The sequence below is a fragment of the Schistocerca piceifrons genome, chromosome 1 (genome assembly GCF_021461385.2).
Source record: "Schistocerca piceifrons isolate TAMUIC-IGC-003096 chromosome 1, iqSchPice1.1, whole genome shotgun sequence".
In the NCBI taxonomy this organism is placed as follows: domain Eukaryota; kingdom Metazoa; phylum Arthropoda; class Insecta; order Orthoptera; family Acrididae; genus Schistocerca; species Schistocerca piceifrons.
Window position 1 is genome coordinate 498,938,611 of NC_060138.1, and position 18,422 is coordinate 498,957,032.

General features: G+C 37.3%; 1 protein-coding gene across 1 annotated transcript in view; it reads right to left on the bottom strand.

Moving 5' to 3' along the window:
• Positions 1-18,422, bottom strand: part of LOC124796279 (serine/arginine repetitive matrix protein 2) — a 287,456-nt gene that overhangs the window by 87,827 nt on the left and 181,207 nt on the right. Inside the window, exons 4-5 of the mRNA XM_047260400.1 lie at positions 8,949-9,200; positions 8,237-8,299 (exon numbers count right to left, since the gene is read on the bottom strand). Coding sequence (XP_047116356.1) covers positions 8,237-8,299; positions 8,949-9,200 — 315 coding nt within the window. The remainder of the gene's footprint in view (positions 1-8,236; positions 8,300-8,948; positions 9,201-18,422) is intronic.

Genomic DNA, 18,422 nt, shown 5'->3' on the forward strand with positions numbered 1-18,422 from the left:
TCGATGCAATCGGAAATCCTTTGTTTACTGCACGCTGGTCATTGGGGTATAGTGCGGACGAAGCAATTAGCGCGTCGTCACTGCACTTGGGTCGGCATTGATCAACAAATTGAGAATTTGCTTGCTAAGTGTTGCTCTTGTGCGGAGCATCAATCTGCTCTGCGCCAATGCTTCTTTGCGTGGCTGACTCCTACTGCGCCTTGGCAGCACGTTCATATTGATTTTGCAGGTCCATTCTGGGACACCTGCTGGTTGATAGTTATTGATGCGCACAACAACTTCCCTTTTGTTGTACCTATGTCTTCCACTACATCTGCCAGTACTATTCGGGCTTTGACGTCTATATTTTGCATTGAGGGCCTTCCTGAAGTTATTGTCTCTGACAATGGCCCCCAATTCGTGTCCCCAGAGTTTGCAGCGTTCTGTGCTGCTAATGGCATTCACCATCCGACTTCAGCCCCATTCCACCTCCAGTCGAACGGCGAGGCTGAACGCTTTGTGCGTACATTTAAGTCGCAGATGAGCAAGTTGCACGCCACGCACTCTCACAAGCACGCATTCTGGACTTTCCTTGCTTCCTATCACTCTCAGCCGCACGGCCTCCGTTCCCCAGGAGAATTGCTACATGGCCGCGCCCATCGATCGCTCCTGCAGCTATTGCACCCACTGTCGCGTGCTCCCGCTGCTTCGCATCATTCTGGCTTGCGCCGCACGATTTGATGTTCTATCATGTTTTCTCTGGGAGGCAGCGCTGGTACCAGGGGCACATTCTTCGCCAACTTGGCCGTGCCTATTTGCCATTTCTGGTCCCTCCGGCACTGTCAAGTGACACCGGAACCAGATCCGTTTGTGCCGTCCTCGGTTTTCTTCCGCAGGTTCTTTGCCGGCAGAATTGGAGGCTATGCCAGCTTCCGCCACCTCAGCCCACGACAACACCAATGGCGCCTCCTCCGCTTGCGCTTCCGCTGCGGGCGCGCCTACCTGACGGTCCGGTCACCTGCATTGGAAGGGCGCCTCTCGCCGCCGCCACAGCTGTACCTCCGGTCGCCTCCACCACCGCTGAGTTCCTCTGTGGTGCCAGAACCAATGGACGCTGAGGCTGCCATCACGCCGCCGCCGCCGTCACTCATGGAGGTCGTTGCTCCGCCTCCTCATCCGAGCATACCCAGTAGCGGTGCACGGCCCGGGCAGGTTTTCAACAGGGAGTTTTTCTCACTTCCTCGCGAGCAATTCGGGGTCGCGGGTGGACAGCCTGCCCTGGCATTTCCACTGTCCACCCCGTCAGCTGCGCCACCCCTGGGTCCTTCCACCCACCGTTGGAAGCCATACTCAATGACGGTGCCTCGTTTCAGGGGGGAGGGATGTGGTATTGATAGCTACGATGCCACGGTGTAGGTTGGCACTACGACCGACACCAACGACAGCGCCCTCTAGCAGGTGCTGTCCAGATCTACAAGCTCCACTGCAGATTTTCCCCATTTCATCAAGAGCAGACGGCCGGGACACTTCGCTTCAGCTTCGCACCTACGTACTAAGTTTTGTATGCCTCTGTAAATATTCATGCACCAGTAAACTACTTTTACTCACTCGCAGTACCGACGTGCTTTACCTCACTTGCTCCTACTTGCTTCCTTCATTCGGCCAACCTTTCAGTTTTCAGGAGTAGACCCATATGCCGCCTTCCAGGTGGGGTACTAAAAAGGACAGGAGATGATGCCAGTTCAAGGGGGGAACAAGTCATTTTCCATGTCCTCTCGCAAAGGGCAGATGTAATAAATCTGCTGTCAGTGTTTTTAACACTAGAATGGTGGAGTTCCTGACAGTTCTAAAATGGTGAAAAGGACGTCTTGTGAACTCACTTAAAATATTTTAACATTTGACGTAAAACAATTACTTTATTTTAGTATATGTTAATTTCCACCTTTTTGGGAATCAATAATAATGATTTCTTAGCGTGATAAGTAATGTTATTTAATTATTTCTACAAACAAATCTCTTATTGATTTTCTGTTGCTCACGCTAATAAGTTTTATAAACTGTAGACTTATATATATTATCTATTTTTAGAATCTTATAACCACATTTGGTATATATGGTTTATACCACACACTCACTTGTGTCCCACATGGGCTTTGTTGTACTTTTTATTTGTGTGACTGGAATCTGCTAGATGCACTTAGCAAAAGTGATTTCAGTTTTATGCACACATTTTCCAAACATGGCTTTATGGCACTTTACACAGTTGTGGCTGTGTCTTACTACCTTTGCAGAGACTGATTTGGCACTTGTTCCACTTTCTAAATGATTTTGGTCCCATACAAACTTCTTTTATCTGATCTTCTTCCTGCTCCTTTGTTTCCTTAAGTTCATTCACCAACTGAAGTACAAACCACTGTTTTTCCATGTTCTTGTTCTTTAATGCATTTATTACTGCCATGTCCAAGGTGTTGTGGAAGACATACATCGGCCATCTCCTATATGCAACTTTTGTAATATATTTACAGTCATTTGATCTACTACATCCACCTCACACTTTGTAGCACTGTAGAATGTCAGGGTTTCACCTTTCTGCTTGCCTTCCTTGCTTATTGCTACTTCAGCATGCAATGTACTCAGAATAATGATATTTCTATTTTTCTTTCTTTGGCATACTGTCTGTGTTACCATCCTGGTCCAGGATGGTGATGGACACCTTTCAGCATTTGGCTTCTTTACCTTGTCAGTGATTTCATAATTGGTCTTATTCACTGTAGAAACTAGTGAAGTTTTTTTGTCTTTGAGATTCTTAGTTGACGAGACGTGAAGAAGTTGTGTGTCATCATGTTACTTCCTTGATTTAGAAATGACTCCATGACATGCAGAATGGCCCACTCTCCAAATGGTTGCTCATCTCTATGCATGCCCTGTTGTGCGCGTGTGTGTGTGTGTGTGTGTGTTTTTTTTTTTTTTTTTTTTTTTTTTTGTATGGGAATGAATTACACTGGCAGCAACCCAGATCATGTTTGTCTGGGTTGTGGACCATGAACTGGGTGAATCTGAATCTTGTTTTGTTTGGTAATGGTTGCTCGCCTATCGTTATATTTTCTCCAGAGCATTAAAATCAAATATGGTTTTTCTTGAACTTTTCCTCAATTTCAAATACAAAAGCCGATCTGTTCGCTGGTAGGTGCTCAGCTTGGATTGATTTTTAATTGAAATGGAGAAATCTGAGAATCAAATCTGTCCCTTGTCATAATGTGCTTGATGAAAGTAGGCCCCAAGAATGTTACCAAAGATTATTAACAGACTTACCCTTCGTCAAATGATATCCCAAGCATATATGACAGCTATTTTTCCAGTTTCTAAAGTGACACAATCCAATTGTTGTTTCTTAATGCCATGTGAGCATCTGATTCTTCACAAGAGGCAGTACTGCTTTCTCAAAAATAAGCCTGAAAACTCTTGATCAATGTGTTGTGTACTTGACAAGTGTAAGTAGTGGGACCTCTTCCCTCCCTTAGGTAACAACATTCTTTCAGAAGATGAAGAACTGTAATAAGGGATGAACTTAGCAATCAGTCACACATAAATCTATATTTTACTTCAGATTTAGCTAGATTTCAGCTCCACTATAACCATCATTAGAGTGTGTAGCAGCAAATCATACAGACTCAGAAAGCTTTAATGTGCAAATGTTGTTAAAACAACTTTAACCTGTCTGCATATGAGTGTGAATTGAGTTATGGGCAAGCTAAAGTCATTTTAACATCATGTACACATTCAAGCTTTCTGAGTCTACATGAATCGCTACTAAGTGCACTGATGATGGCTATACTGTAAATGAAATCTAGCTAAAATATAGATTTATATGAGACTGATTACAGTGTTCATCCCTGATTACAACATTTTCACACTCACTGAGCAGAACAGTTCCTAATGGAATCCAACCAGATGAAGAATTGGCAACGTCTCACACATTTCTTAGCGACCACAAAGGTGGAGGCATTCAACTGTATCGACACAAACTAGCATATGAATGCTCCTCCGCTAGTACCTCCCCATTCACAATGTCTTCCTCTTCATCTAAATTTAAATTTTTTTTTTTCATGGGCAAAGAATATTATCTTAATGAAACAATATAAACTGTGACATATTGGCATGTGCACACGCCAAGACAAAACAACATGCAGCAAAAACTCTGCTTGGCTGTTGATTGTTGCCATTTCACTGTTGGATTATCTACATACATTCAGAAGAGAAACTAAAGCAGTGTCAAATGACACCTTCTGTCATTTTAGGTAAACTGAATAAAATATCCAAGAAAATATAAATACTTCATAAATCCTATAATCATCATAAAGAGGAGAATAATGAAGAAAAGTCTTATTATTTCATGAACAAAGTAAAAGAATTGGATACGACATTGAAGAGAAAAGTATTTTGACCCCATTCTGCCAATCTGGTGTTAAAGCCTATTTGCAGTTAACGGGAAATGTCACAATTTTATAAGATTGTTTATTAATTGTGAGCTAGTGTTCAGACAGTGAAATGTTAAATCCTGCAGAAATTCAATCTACCGTTCATTCTCTCTTTTAAATAAAGTTATCAAGAGGGCCATTTTTACTTTTAAGACACAGTCTGTTAAAAATGAAGCCGCGATGAAAGTAGTGGGGTGAGGTTCATGAGATAGGTACAGCATGCATTCAACCAAAACCATGAGACCTGCAGCTGCAGTGAACACCTGAGGATATACACTTCCCCCTTGCACTCCACCGCAGTTCCAGGTGGCCAGCTGTCCTGTGGGGCTATCTGTTGCATGCTGATATTTTGTTTGTTTTCATTTCTTACAGTGCAGGATTAATATTTTATTTGTTATTACAATTGCTTATTGTGTGTTGTGTGATACTAAACAGGACCAGACAGAAGCAAGTTCATCAAACATTATATAACAAAAAAGTTCGATGACCCTTGGCCAATTTATTAGAATCTCTTTGCGATCTTTCATTTGCCAAAATTTCGAGTTTCCCTGGTTGTATGATGGAATATGTGTTGTGTGTTGCTATGAAATTTATCTGTCCTTTCCTGAGTTTTACCTTGTCTTGGGTCAGGTGCTCTGACTCAAGTTATCTTCCAAGTCATATCCAAGTGCACTCTTCTTTTGACAATTGCCAAGAGGTGGTTGTTGTTGCTGCTGTTATTGTTGTTGCTGCTGTTGTTTTTGTATGTCTATATTTTTTATGTAGATCAGTTACCTGTTGAGAGTTGCTTCAACATTATTTATGAAGGAGTTGGGGGCCATGTCTACTAAAGTGGAATCAACGACCAGACCATCAATTTATCTCTTACATTTGTTGTTGAAAGAGAAGTAATTGTGTGAAAACAGAAGCATCAAAAGGTTTGCAGACTAAAAATCAAATATTTATGAAGCTAAAAATCATTTTTAGGTAACTGTAGCTGATAACAAGCAATTGCCTCCAAAAGCTTCAACAATAATAGGGACTGCGGTAGAATTTTCTACAATTTAATGGAACAATGAAATGTTCATTTCACATTATCCAGACAGGAAATAAACAAATGCATCACTGTACATAATTATGGACAACCTCTTCCAGTACTATCCATCCACAGGAATCACATTCTTCACGTCATTATGCTGCCTTTCGTATATACACACTGCCTGTCTTTAATACTATCACATAGAGTGGTAAAACGGTGCCACTGCTGAATAACATAATATAAGTTCATCTAACACTCACAGGAATTACCTTAAGGTCTACACAGCTAAGAAAATCAGCTGGGAAGCAATCTAAGATATCATCTCAATTTTCACACAGTCATTTTACATTTAGGGTGAGTATGCTTCAGGAAATTTTGAAAATGACAGTTATATACCCACAAAATACATTGAATTTTGGAGAATGTAACCCATCAGAAACACTTTGTTCCGAAAATGCATGGTACATACATGACAGAACACAATTTTATTGAAGTGTGACCCACACAGAGGCAGTAAACTAAATAAAAAAAGAATAACAACAAAAATAATAATGTATATTCACAAAATTATTCAAAATTGTGTATTTCTGTGGCTCATGATTAGTAAACCTCAAATTTTACACAATAATTAAGTATCTTACATTGCAACTGACCGGGAAAGAGAATAGATTTTACAATAAAAATAAAAGGAAAAGCTTTCTACAACTCAAAACACTTCAAATGTGCGCTACATAGCTCATTCTTGCTTAAAACAGATTTCTTCTTATGATGGTGTGAAAAGAGATGTGCCTCTCAAGATTTTGAACTTTTTGAAATTTACTCAAACGAAATATTATGGGCAAACTATTTACCTTATCAACCCATCAACAAGGACTGACTTGTCAGAAAAATAGAGAGATGGTATTAACAATATTTTCTTTTATACGTTTAGAAATTATGCAGATAATTATGAAAATCAACTTTAAGGACAAAACATGTAGGAAACAGAAGAGTGAAAAAATAAACACAGTTCACATTTTTTGAAATGATATATAATAGTTCATATAAATATATATAATGACTAAAGAAATACTTGACAAAAGATTGAAATATAGCAAAGCAGTGTAGCATGCTAGATCAATAAACACTCCACACCTGCTATTGCAATAATGTGTCACAATACTGAATCAATATAACTAAAACAAGTTAATACAGATGAAATCATTGTGGAGATGGAGTCATTAGCTTGAGTATAGCAATGCTCTGAAAAACATGTATAGTGCAGAAACTACTCACGCTGCCAGTGTGACTGCTGCAGACACCCTTTTTTTCTTTTTTTCCCCCCTTACCAACAGCTTTTCTACTGCAGAATATGCACAATTATTATTCCTTCTAAACCGATAACAAAAACTGAAAATATAGACTCTCCAAGAAACCTGTAACCTCAATCAATAGTAATTATTCTTAAAAAGGAACTAAGTGATGTTAACTCCAAGAATGATAAAAGGCACAATCCAATCATATGTAAATTATTTTGCAAATTTATAAATGGACCTTGTGAATGATGGAATAAGCAGCCTTAAACTATTGCAGAACTCAACCCATAAACAATCAACAGCTCTTATTGCAAGCTATTAAATGTTCCTGTCATTCACTGAAACTTCCAGTAGTTTCACATTTTAATCTCACGTTAAAACTGAAGATTGATTTTATACACTGAGTAGATGGCTTAAACCAATCTCTCTTCAGAATCAGCAGTGTTATATTTCACGGGAGGCTGTACTCAACAAATCAAACAACTCTTCTTTTTCCACAATACTTCAACAGCAGAAAAAATCTACACTGAAGTAAAACAAATGTCACTACTGCCACAATGCTACATAAATGGGTAATCTCATAATTAGCTAAATCCCCCTTTCCCCAAATTACATGCATGCTGTCAGCAAAAACAGCATTTTCATACTGACAAATCAAAAAAATTACAAAAAGCAGTTACACTGGCACACTCCAAACAGGTTAGCTTTCAGGTGAGGTGTATATTGATCATGGAGCATGGGATTTACTGTTTTGTCTTACACAGTCCTTGCATCAAGACCATTAATTATTTGTTACTACTTAATAGGTGTCACTTCATGAGGAAAAATGCAGTTTCATGAACAGAGAATTAACAATAAGCCAAGTGCTGAAAACTTTAATATTACTTTAGAAGTAATGGAAAATGATTTGGTTGGAAAAAAGTGAATATCTGTACTCATTCCAAAACAATTTTAGTTACAAAATGAACTGTAATTATGGAACAATGTTAAGCTTAGCTTTCTGTATTAAAGCACTATGTGGAAACACTTAAAACAGCTCATGTAATTAAGAAGCTACATTTCTGAGAGGTATTTTCTAATGACAATTAAAAATGCATAGTCTCATTAAATTTTTCTGTGTGAACAGAATTCTGGAATAAGGATACATTATATATTTCCTTTTACATAGGAAATTATTTTGTCTCATACTATGTCAATAATTCTATGCCACTAAGTGACAAAACCCAAATATTAACCTTTTCCTGACACATGAATATCTTTTTAATTCAATTTAGTTTGTAACTTACCTACTTGGGCACTCATAATTCCTTCCAACTGTTCTTTTTAATAGAGAATGTATGTGGGAGTAGAATAAAAATAATAATTAATAAACAATTTACTACAATCTAATTAAATAGAATTTTTTATAGTTAATTTACTTTCCACATCTCCCTACTGTGAGGTTTAACTTGAATACTGATATATACCTTTCTTTCTTGTGTTTCTTGGCTTTCTTCTTTTTTTCTTTTTTCGTCTCAGGACTGGTGGAACTAAAACACAAAGAAACAAGTCTATATTACATGGCAAAAATGGTATTTCCAATGAAAATCTTGCAAAGATGACACAATTTCTGAAAGAAGGAAGGAAAAAATAAAAATGGAAATAATCAGGTGACAGTAAAAATGAAAAATGGTGTGATTAAAAAATCCAGAGCACTTCATACAGCTCTATTACACAGATACAGAAAAAGTAAAGCTGTCAGCAGCCTGAAGGTTGCACAAAATAAAAAAAATTACACCTTTACTAAACCACTGACTGGTAGTGCTGCTTTATGAGTCAACATGAAAAGTAGACTGCTGTTTCATTCAAAAAATGTCCCAGTATGATTGCAACAAGTATGGGCTTCTGGCGAACTATTGTTGCAGAAAAGCAAAACTGATGGAAAAACTTAAGCCAAGAACACAAAATGCAATTGCAGGTAAAGCTACTTGGACAGGACGGTATGCAGGCACTTTGACTAATACAGGCAACTGTAAGAAATGTCTAGATGCTGGTAATGGTTATTTTGAGTAACCAAGTGACTGTAACAGCCAGATAAGACTAGCATTCAACTTACTGTGTTTTGTATCAATTTAGTATTATTTTTTCCTATTTATTAAATTAAGTGGATAAAGATATGGTACCCTCAGGTAACTGTACCTGTCTCTGGATTTTCTCTTTCTTTTCTTGGCCTTCTCTCCAGTATGTGATGGTAACTGCTCTGGACTGGGAGTACGGACCAAAGTATATTTCTTGTTCTGTTCTGCAGCTGCTTTAGCTTGTGCCTCTTTCACATGACGCTGTGGATCCAGACTACTGCCTTCGACAAAGTATTCAGAGATACCAAAAGCTTCACGTAACTTGGCATTTTTCTCTTGTTGAGCTTCGGCAATCTGATGAGTTTCTCGAACACTGAAACAAACACTTCCTGCCTAAATAATCTATTTTTTTAAATATATATTTCTTTTAAAAATATTAGTGACAAATTATCACTTCAAATAAGCTAATATTGAGACTAGACTGTGGTGTGAGCATTATCACATAGCAAAAGATACTAACTAGTGCAGGTAAAAGCAAAAGTTACTAATTTTTAAAAGTCATACTCACATATTTGAAAATCACAAAAAAATTGTTATACTATTTTAAACATAATGGAAATGAAATTTGCATTTACGCAGTAACACCAAAAAACAAGATTAGTTTACTCATAAAATGTAGGAATTGCCCAAGAGATTATCAGTTATTATGAAAACAGCTAGATCTTATTTAGTGATAAGTTGTATGTCAGAAATCTATATTCTTTAATTGTTTTGAAGACTTGATCAGTGAAATCATTAAAAAAAAAGAGGGTGAGTAAAGAGTTCACAGTATGCCACATAACATTCACAGTATGCCAGTGAAAAGGAATCGACTTAAATCAGTACATAATATGCTACCATTTGATAGGAGCACATGAGAGCCTTCCAAGGCACTTACAAATTCTGAAAAATGAAAGTGTGTGAACAGTGTAAGAAGACTGGAAGGGTCAGTCTTTTCACAATATTTTCTACATGGGAGAAATCATTCCTTAAGAGTGAGGAGAGGAGAGCCTCTGTTGAGTCTGGAATGTAAGGAATGATGTTGTGGGATGTTAAAGAAGTTTGGCAATCCATGAATCCGCAAAAAAAAGGTAGAGGGGGGGGGGGTTGTTACAAGAAATAATAAATTTTCAATGTGGTAGAAAGGTCATCATACAATTACAAATGGAGCTGGTAGTCCAGTCCACTAACTTAAGTATTTATTTTTAATTAGTAATATAAGTCCGTACATAAGATGCATACCATACTTTGCGAAAATTATTGTTATATATTTCTTTCATACTTTTAAATTCAATGTGCTGTTCCTCAGGAAAGAGAAGGATACACTATACAAAATTCAATTATCATATGAAACTACACTTCTTACCTACACAAAGTGGATATTACATTACAGAAACCTTCAACAACTACAGTACATACATTACAAGAGACTTCAGCAGAAGATGCCATAGCAAAACCACCCTTGTCGCACCATCATCTTCTTTTGAAGAATATAGCAGACAGCAAACTCCACTAGCTTAGCCTAAATTAATTCTTTGTCGGCCCCATACTGTGTTGCTACTTTTTTAAATGATGTTACGCTCTTTCTTACAGTTCTTGCTACACATTTATCCCAGCTAACACCGAGTGTCTCGTCACTGCATACAATAAACAACTGGTATAATATGGGACTAAAAAAATTTATATTATTACTTTCTGCCCCTGTCAGGTAGAACGTCCACCATTTGACTGAATATTTTAATATTAATTTATTGCACACTATTGGACATGCCTGAATGACATGTCTTTGTCAAACTATTAAAATGTATATTTGGTCTTAGAAACCAGTCGTCACATTACAGGAGATGAGTAGAGATGAAAAATACAGTGACCAGCAAAAATAGTTTTAACACACTGTTTTGCAAATATGAAGACTAATACAATACCGTGACATGCACGCATGACGTCCATATATCAAATTACGTGCACAATGGCAGCTGTATTATGTATTTCCGTTCTCAACTCATATCCTGAAATGCAGCAAATGGTTTATACGAGCGGATAATTTAATGATACCACAAAATGTGTGACATGTCAGAATGATGTGTTATTTCATCTTTGCGCCTGATACATGACTGTGAAGCTGAAAGTGCATTAGTGTGAAACAGATATAAAAAGAAATGGTGAAAATTTTGTTAAGAAAAATATTCTCATCCAGTTCTTTATTTCAAAAAACTTCTTAAACTGACAAGTTGTAATAATAATTTCATTGATTGTGACTGCGTGTTCCTGAAAATTTTTATAGAATTCATGACCCTTACACTCTACCTTCTTTGGGAGTATATGCTGTTTACTTTTATTAAATACTATATTAAAATCTCCAAGTATATGTGATAAATTTTGTCAGGGACCAAGTTGTAACTGGGCATTCTACTCCAAATGTTACTGGTGGGCCAAAAGCAGCTGTAATTTTTTATAGTACTTTGCTATGAAATGCTGTATCATGATCTGTGATGAACACCAGTATCATCACGAACCTACTTATCTCACCAGAAAAAAAGTACATCTATGTTTTGAAGGGCCTTGGTCATCACTTAAGTTTTATGGTAAAATAATAAGATAGAAATCATCAGTCAACTACTTGAATTCTGCACCTTTACACTTGGTGTATAAAATAGGCTCCACACCGATTGAAGTTTCTTCCTTCTTACTTCAGAAATGGCTCACATCTAGCATTGACATACCTTCTGTATAGCTATGCCTTCCAACTTATAACAATCAACACTATGCTTTTGCTATATTTTAGAAGTGCATATGACGAAGAATAAGTTTTGATTGCACAATTAGTTTAACAGGGTATAGAAAATAATTTTCAAAAATGAGCCGCAGGTTGCTGACATCCCAGATAGTAAGGCATACAATAACAAACAATTTTAATGTGTGCTGGTACCTCATATCAGATGCAGATCCCCATGTGTATAAGTTCACAGGCATCTATGGCCGGTGTCATTTTGGATAAAATAAGTTTGGACATTGGGCCAAGTAACTGCAACTATTAAAACAGCCAAATTTCCAATGTTTTGACTGACTTGCTGTGGTCCTTTCCAGGGTGGTTCACTGCTTTATGAACTGTCATTTTGGGATCTGGTGGCTACCGACACCACATATCAGAGACGTCACAGGACAATTTGAAGAGGCGTTGTGGAAGGGTGGCTGTATGGTGCACTATTGCCTGTGCTACCCTGGTGGCTGATCTAAAGGCAACTCTAGTAGGTGGCTAGTGCATTGGGTTTCTTTTGCCTGTGTTACTGTGGTAAGTGATTGGTAGGTAAACTCTCATTGGTGATTGGAAAGCAGCAGCAAATTGGCAGCTTGTATCCAGGGTAGGGTGTTTTTCTGCAATTTCCTTAACAAGGATCACATAACAACTTCAACTCCTATTCTTTCCTTATTGTTTTCTATTTTTGCAGTAATCCATCTTCTCTTCATGTTGTCTATTCTTATCTTCTGTCCATCTTGTTCTCGATTTCTTTTTCCTCTACATTGAAAGCTTTCTAAATTTAATATTTTATTCTTGTCAAGATTTTTGTCCGTTATTTCCAATTCTTTAATGTTGTTTCTTTCTAGATCTTTCCTTATTTCTGTAATCCGCATCATCACTGATTTCTTCTTCCAGAAATATAGGAATTTTTTTTCCTTCAGCCTGTTCTCAGCCATTCAGTAGAGAAGTCCAAAAAAGATTAATCTTCTTGTAGCCATTACTTATGATATTTTATCTATATTTTTGTAGATCTCCTCATTACTTCTAATTTTAGAGCCACTTGTAATTTGTGTTACATTCATTATTTTTCTAACTATACATCTTTCAAGTACCCCTATTCTGACCAGCTCATAGTTCATTCTTACACATTCACATGTGTATAAATATTCTGGTCATACCACTGTGGTATATTGTTTTAGTTTGATTTTTGTAGATATACATTTCTTGTTGTAAACATTTTTGGTCAAAACAAATGCCCTCGCTCTATTTTTAACTCTTATATCTACTGCAGATTTCTCTAGTCCATTCTGCTGTATCACTTCTCCAACATATTTGAATTAACTTACTCACTCACTCTATTTTACCAATTTGTTCTATTTTACCAATTTGTGTTTTATGAATTTTGGTGTATTTTTTATGTTTGTCGTGAATTTTGCTTTTTTCAGTTGAAACTTTGAGACCAGTTCTATTTGCTATTTATTCCAGAAGATTTATTTGAATAATTGTGTCTGTCAGAATTTCTGAAAGTACTGCAGAACCCCGGCAGTTTACCTTAATTTCATTTTTCTTCTACCTAGAATTACTGGTTCAATTTTGTGATTCTTTAGCTCAAAATTTCAGATCCTAATTTTTCTTTTCAGAATGCAGTTAAACAGTAAAGGTTATAAACTGCCTCTTGTCTACCACTAGTTTTTAATTCAAACGGCAGAGATAGTTGTTTCGTACATTTAACTTTAGATATAGTCTTTGTTAAGAGTTTCATGAATATGTTTGCTAGTTTTGCTTTCACACCAAATTCTCTAACGATTTTATCTATTGTCTCTCTGTCTACCAAACCAAATGCTTTTCTTGAAATCAATAAATCTTACCATTATAGAAACTTCCTGGCAGATTAAAACTGTGTGCCCGACCGAGACTCGAACTTGGGACCCTTGCCTTTTGCGGGCAAGTGCTCTACCAACTGAGCTACCGAAGCACGACTCACGTCCGGTACTCACAGCTTTACTTCTGCCAGTACCTCGTCTCCTACCTTCCAAACTTTACAGAAGCTCTCCTGCGAACCTTGCAGAACTAGCACTCCTGAAAGAAAGGATATTGCGGAGACATGGCTTAGCCACAGCCTGGAGGATGTTTCCATTCTGAAAACATCCCCCAGGCTGTGGCTAAGCCATGTCTCCGCAATATCCTTTCCTTCAGGAGTGCTAGTTCTGCAAGGTTCGCAGGAGAGCTTCTGTAAAGTTTGGAAGGTAGGAGACGAGCTACTGGCAGAAGTAAAGCTGTGAGTACCGGGCGTGAGTCGTGCTTCGGTAGCTCAGTTGGTAGAGCACTTGCCTGCGAAAGGCAAAGGTCCCGAGTTCGAGTCTCGGTCGGGCACACAGTTTTAATCTGCCAGGAAGTTTCATATCAGCGCACACTCCGCTGCAGAGTGAAAATCTCATTCTGCATACCATTATAGGTTTGCTGATTTACATAAAGCAGCTGTACATCATTAATAATCTTTGGTTCAGACCATTCCAATAATTCTGCTGTAATGTAGTCTTCACCACATGCATTGCTGTTTTTGAGTGATTCAATGGCTTCATAAATTTCTTGCTTTGTTGGGGGGGGGGGGGGGGGTGAACTTCCTACAGATTTTGTCGTATTGCTGGAAATTCCAAGTTAACTGTTGGAACTGGAGATTTTAAGAGCATGTCAAAAAATTTGGCTACTATTTGGTGTTTTCTTTGCTATTTAATCCTATTTTGCCATTTTCGTCTTTGAAACAGATACTTGATACCTTTTAAGTACATGTTTAAAAGTCTGGTAAAAAAGTTATAGTACTCTTTTTGGTAAAATTTTCTTCTATTTCCACAAGCAGAGTTTCTTTTGATTTTTCGTATTAGTTTTGAGGTTTCTGTTTTTTTCTGAATTCTTCTAAATGTTGTTTTCTTTAACATATCTATTTTGTCCACTTTGAGCTCTTTGTTCTAGTGCTTCTTCACACTCTCCACTCCACCATGTCTCCTTTTTAATCTCGGCCAGTCCTTAAGTTTTCTCTGCTGATTTAGTAATTTGTACCAGGAGTTCATGCCAATCATCTTGTTTTGTTCTGCTCTAAATTTTTTTTATATTTCCTACTGTAATATTACCTGTAGTGGAATTGTATCCAATTACTTTCTTGGTTGCATTTTTTGTTTTAGATGGGAGAAATCATACTTTAATTTTAGAGATATAATGATCTGAATCAAAATCCCCATTTCTGATTACCTTAACATTCATAATTTCCACGAGATACCTTTTAGATATGGCCGTGAGATCCAGTTGAAATTATCCTAGTTTTGGATTTGGTAATATCCAAGTTTTGGCTATTCCTAGCAGTTTGCGAAAATGTGTGTCCATCAGTTTTAACTGCTTATGACAGGCATCCTCGGAACTTTTAAGACCCAGGTTGGTGGAGTTTATTATTATTATTATTAATCATCATCATTAACATTGCCATCATTGTTGTTGTAGGTGTTCTTCTTCTTCTTAGTATTATTATGACCATTCATCGCATTTAGTTAGTATTCCCTTAAAATAATAACACGTTCATTGACCGTATGGCACTATTACGGAGGTCCTATGGTTTTCGAAAACCAGTAAAGTTCAGAAATTTAAATGCCATAGGGCCATAATTCAAACAAATGGCTTAATTAACAATGTAAATGATACCAAAACTAGAAATGTATCTGTGCAAAAGATGCCAGAGCTACAAAATTTGAGATGACATACCAGCTCTACAATGGCACCTGCAATGAAAAAATGAGAAAAGTAACTGCTATAGTGTGGTCATAAAACCTCAAGGGTTCAGTCAGTTGAGTGTACTGCTACATTCCAAATAATGTATATTCTACAAACAGAGAAAGAGGACATAAAAAAATCTTTAAAAATTATAGTGACCAAAACTGACTAAAATGGCAGCTACACAATAAGAAGCAATCAAGATCTCTATAAAAACATCCCAGAACTCTCAGTCTCAATCATAGAAGAAATGTGTTGTATTTTTGCAGAAGTGGAAAGAATAAGAGAACAATGTTTCCAGTATTCCAATACCAAAAATAATATTCCAATTAAACACTCTTAGAAGAGTTTACATTATTTAGTTAATATGTTCAAACGAGAAATGTTTGAAATAATAGTTACACACTGCCATGATGTCCAAGAAAAAGAATAAAGTAAAAACACAAAAATCCGCATTGAAGAACGAAGCAGACAAAAGGGAGAAGCAGTTAAAAAATCTGGAAAGAAAGAATAGAAGAAGAGATAATGTATAAATCTTTATGATTTTAGGCTCCTGGGTTGACCACATTCCAAACAAGGACAAGAAAGCAAAATGCCATCTTCAAGCAAGATGGTAATCATGTTAACACTGTCTGTCTCTGATAGGTACAAAAAGACTAGTAGAGGTGCTGAACATAGTAAGTGACACTGTAGACGAGAACACTGGACCACAGACAATATAAATCACATTTGAAAATCACATTGAAACCAACATCACAGTGACCAATACCACTATCAGCCAACTGGTAGGTTCCTCTGCTAATGTTTCGGAATAAACATTAATTTTTATTTACTGTAGTGTTTTCAATAAAGAATTTCTTATTACGGTAGTTAAGCCTTGTGCAGCATTTTATAGTCTGCAAAAATATATGACAGGAAGAAATATTGTGTTCTATAGGTAAAATTATTTTAAAAACACAAAAGGTTTTTGAGCACTTTTTTGAGAGCAAGACAATAAATTATAAGTTGAAACTAAGGACTGACATTATAAATGAGCAGATGTGAAAGGTCTTCTATTTGAGAGCATTCATTTATGTACAAACATTGCGAATTCAATGATAACACTTATTATGTGTATGTTTCGTAAAATCTTTTTATGTCACATCAGTATTTCCCAGTGATGGCGCATCAAAGAATATTTGGACACTTGTCTCATACAGGATGAACAATCACACAAAAATAGGCAGCAAAAATTTGTTACATGAATGTTTTAACACTGAGGACTTGAGTATCAGAAGAAACCTCAAGCCAGATGCCGTGCCATTAATGTTTCATTTTTCTTAGCATTTGCCACCAAAAGCAAAAAAAGAGGAAATGACAAATTCAGAGAAAAATGCAAGAAGTGTCCTCTTTGTCATTATAAAGTGGAAGATACAGTTTATTTGTTCTTTTACAGTTAGGCTGTAAAGAAAATATGTTATGCAGTAGTTTCAATCGCTTAAGGAATTGTGAATAAATGTTACAATTTATTTCGTTTTTGTACGCCTTTGCCAGCTGAACGCTAAAATGACACCAACATGTTAATATTGGTAATTTTTCAGAAATTACATTTGCTGTAGTGTTATGTACTAATACAAGTAGCCCATGTTGGCACCGTGTTCACAATTCAATACAGGTCTTAGTGTCAGTGTATGAACAAAATGCAAGCTTATGAAGTACTGGACCAAATTTGTGACTGGAATCAGAACTTTCTTAGAGGTAGGACTCGATGTGTTGTTCTTATAGAGGTAAAATCGACAGACAGAGGTGATTTCTGTAGTTGCCCAATTGACCGATATCGGATCATTACATCTGCATCTTTACTCTGCAAGCCACCTTACAGCATGTGGCAGAGGTTACCCTGTGTACCATTGTCACTTCCATTTTCCTGCTGTAGTTGTGAATGGACTGCAAGAAGTACAATTGCTGGTTACTACTCCACCTGAGCTCGGATCTCTCTGATTTCACCTTCAAGGTCTTTCTCGAGACATACATTAGAGGAAGCACACAGGTATATGCAGAACACCTCTCTCGCAGTGTGTACCACTGGAATTGGCCGAGCACATTTGCAGTGCTTTCGTGCTTACTAAATGAACCTGTAATGAAACACACTGCTCTTCTTTGGATCTCCTCTATTTCCTCTACCAATGCTATCTAATACACACCCTACAATGCAACCATAGTGATGGGGTAGCATCATTGATTACCAATCAAAATGTCCTCAGTTCCAGGTTTGGAACTCACCACCACTTAAATTTTGAGTAATAATTAGCACTGACAGCTAAAGACTTCCAGCATAATAAGTCACCCTCATTTTACCAACAGCCTTATCAAATAAGGTGGACGAGCAGACAGAGGTCCAAGGAAATCCTTTGTCCTTGAGGTACGAAACTGCCCCTATAGGCGGAATGAACAACGGCACGAGGATGCAGAAGGCAATGAAAACCACTGCATTAAAACTGCGTAATGTGTATTCGCAGGACATGTGGCCTGTAACTGACGAAGTAACTACCACAAAATACCAAGGAGTAACCATTCGGAAAGAATTAATGTGATAGGACCACATTAAACAAATAGTACGAAAAGACAGAGATTCAGCGGAAGAGTCTGAAGATACTGTATTGCACCCACAAAAAAAGCGGCTTATAAAACACTCGTTCGACCGACTCTTTAGTATCGTTAACCACGCTAAGATCCTTACCAGTTTGATTAACAGGAGAGACAGTGAAGATCCAACGAAGAATGGCACCTTTCCTCACGGAGTCGCTTAGAAAGTGTAGAAGTGTTGCGCAAAAGCTCAATAAACTCAAGCGACAGTCGCTACAAGAGAGGCTTTGTGTATCACGGAGAAGATTACTGCTGAAATTCCAAGACCGTGAGTTACAACCACAACAAGAGTTAGGCAAAACACTACTTCTTCCCACATATGTCTTTGCAAAATAACCACGACGAAAAAATGAGCGAAATTAGAGCTAATGCGGAAGTTAATCGACAGGCGTCCTTCTCTAGCACCACTTGCAAATGGGACAGGGAAAGAGG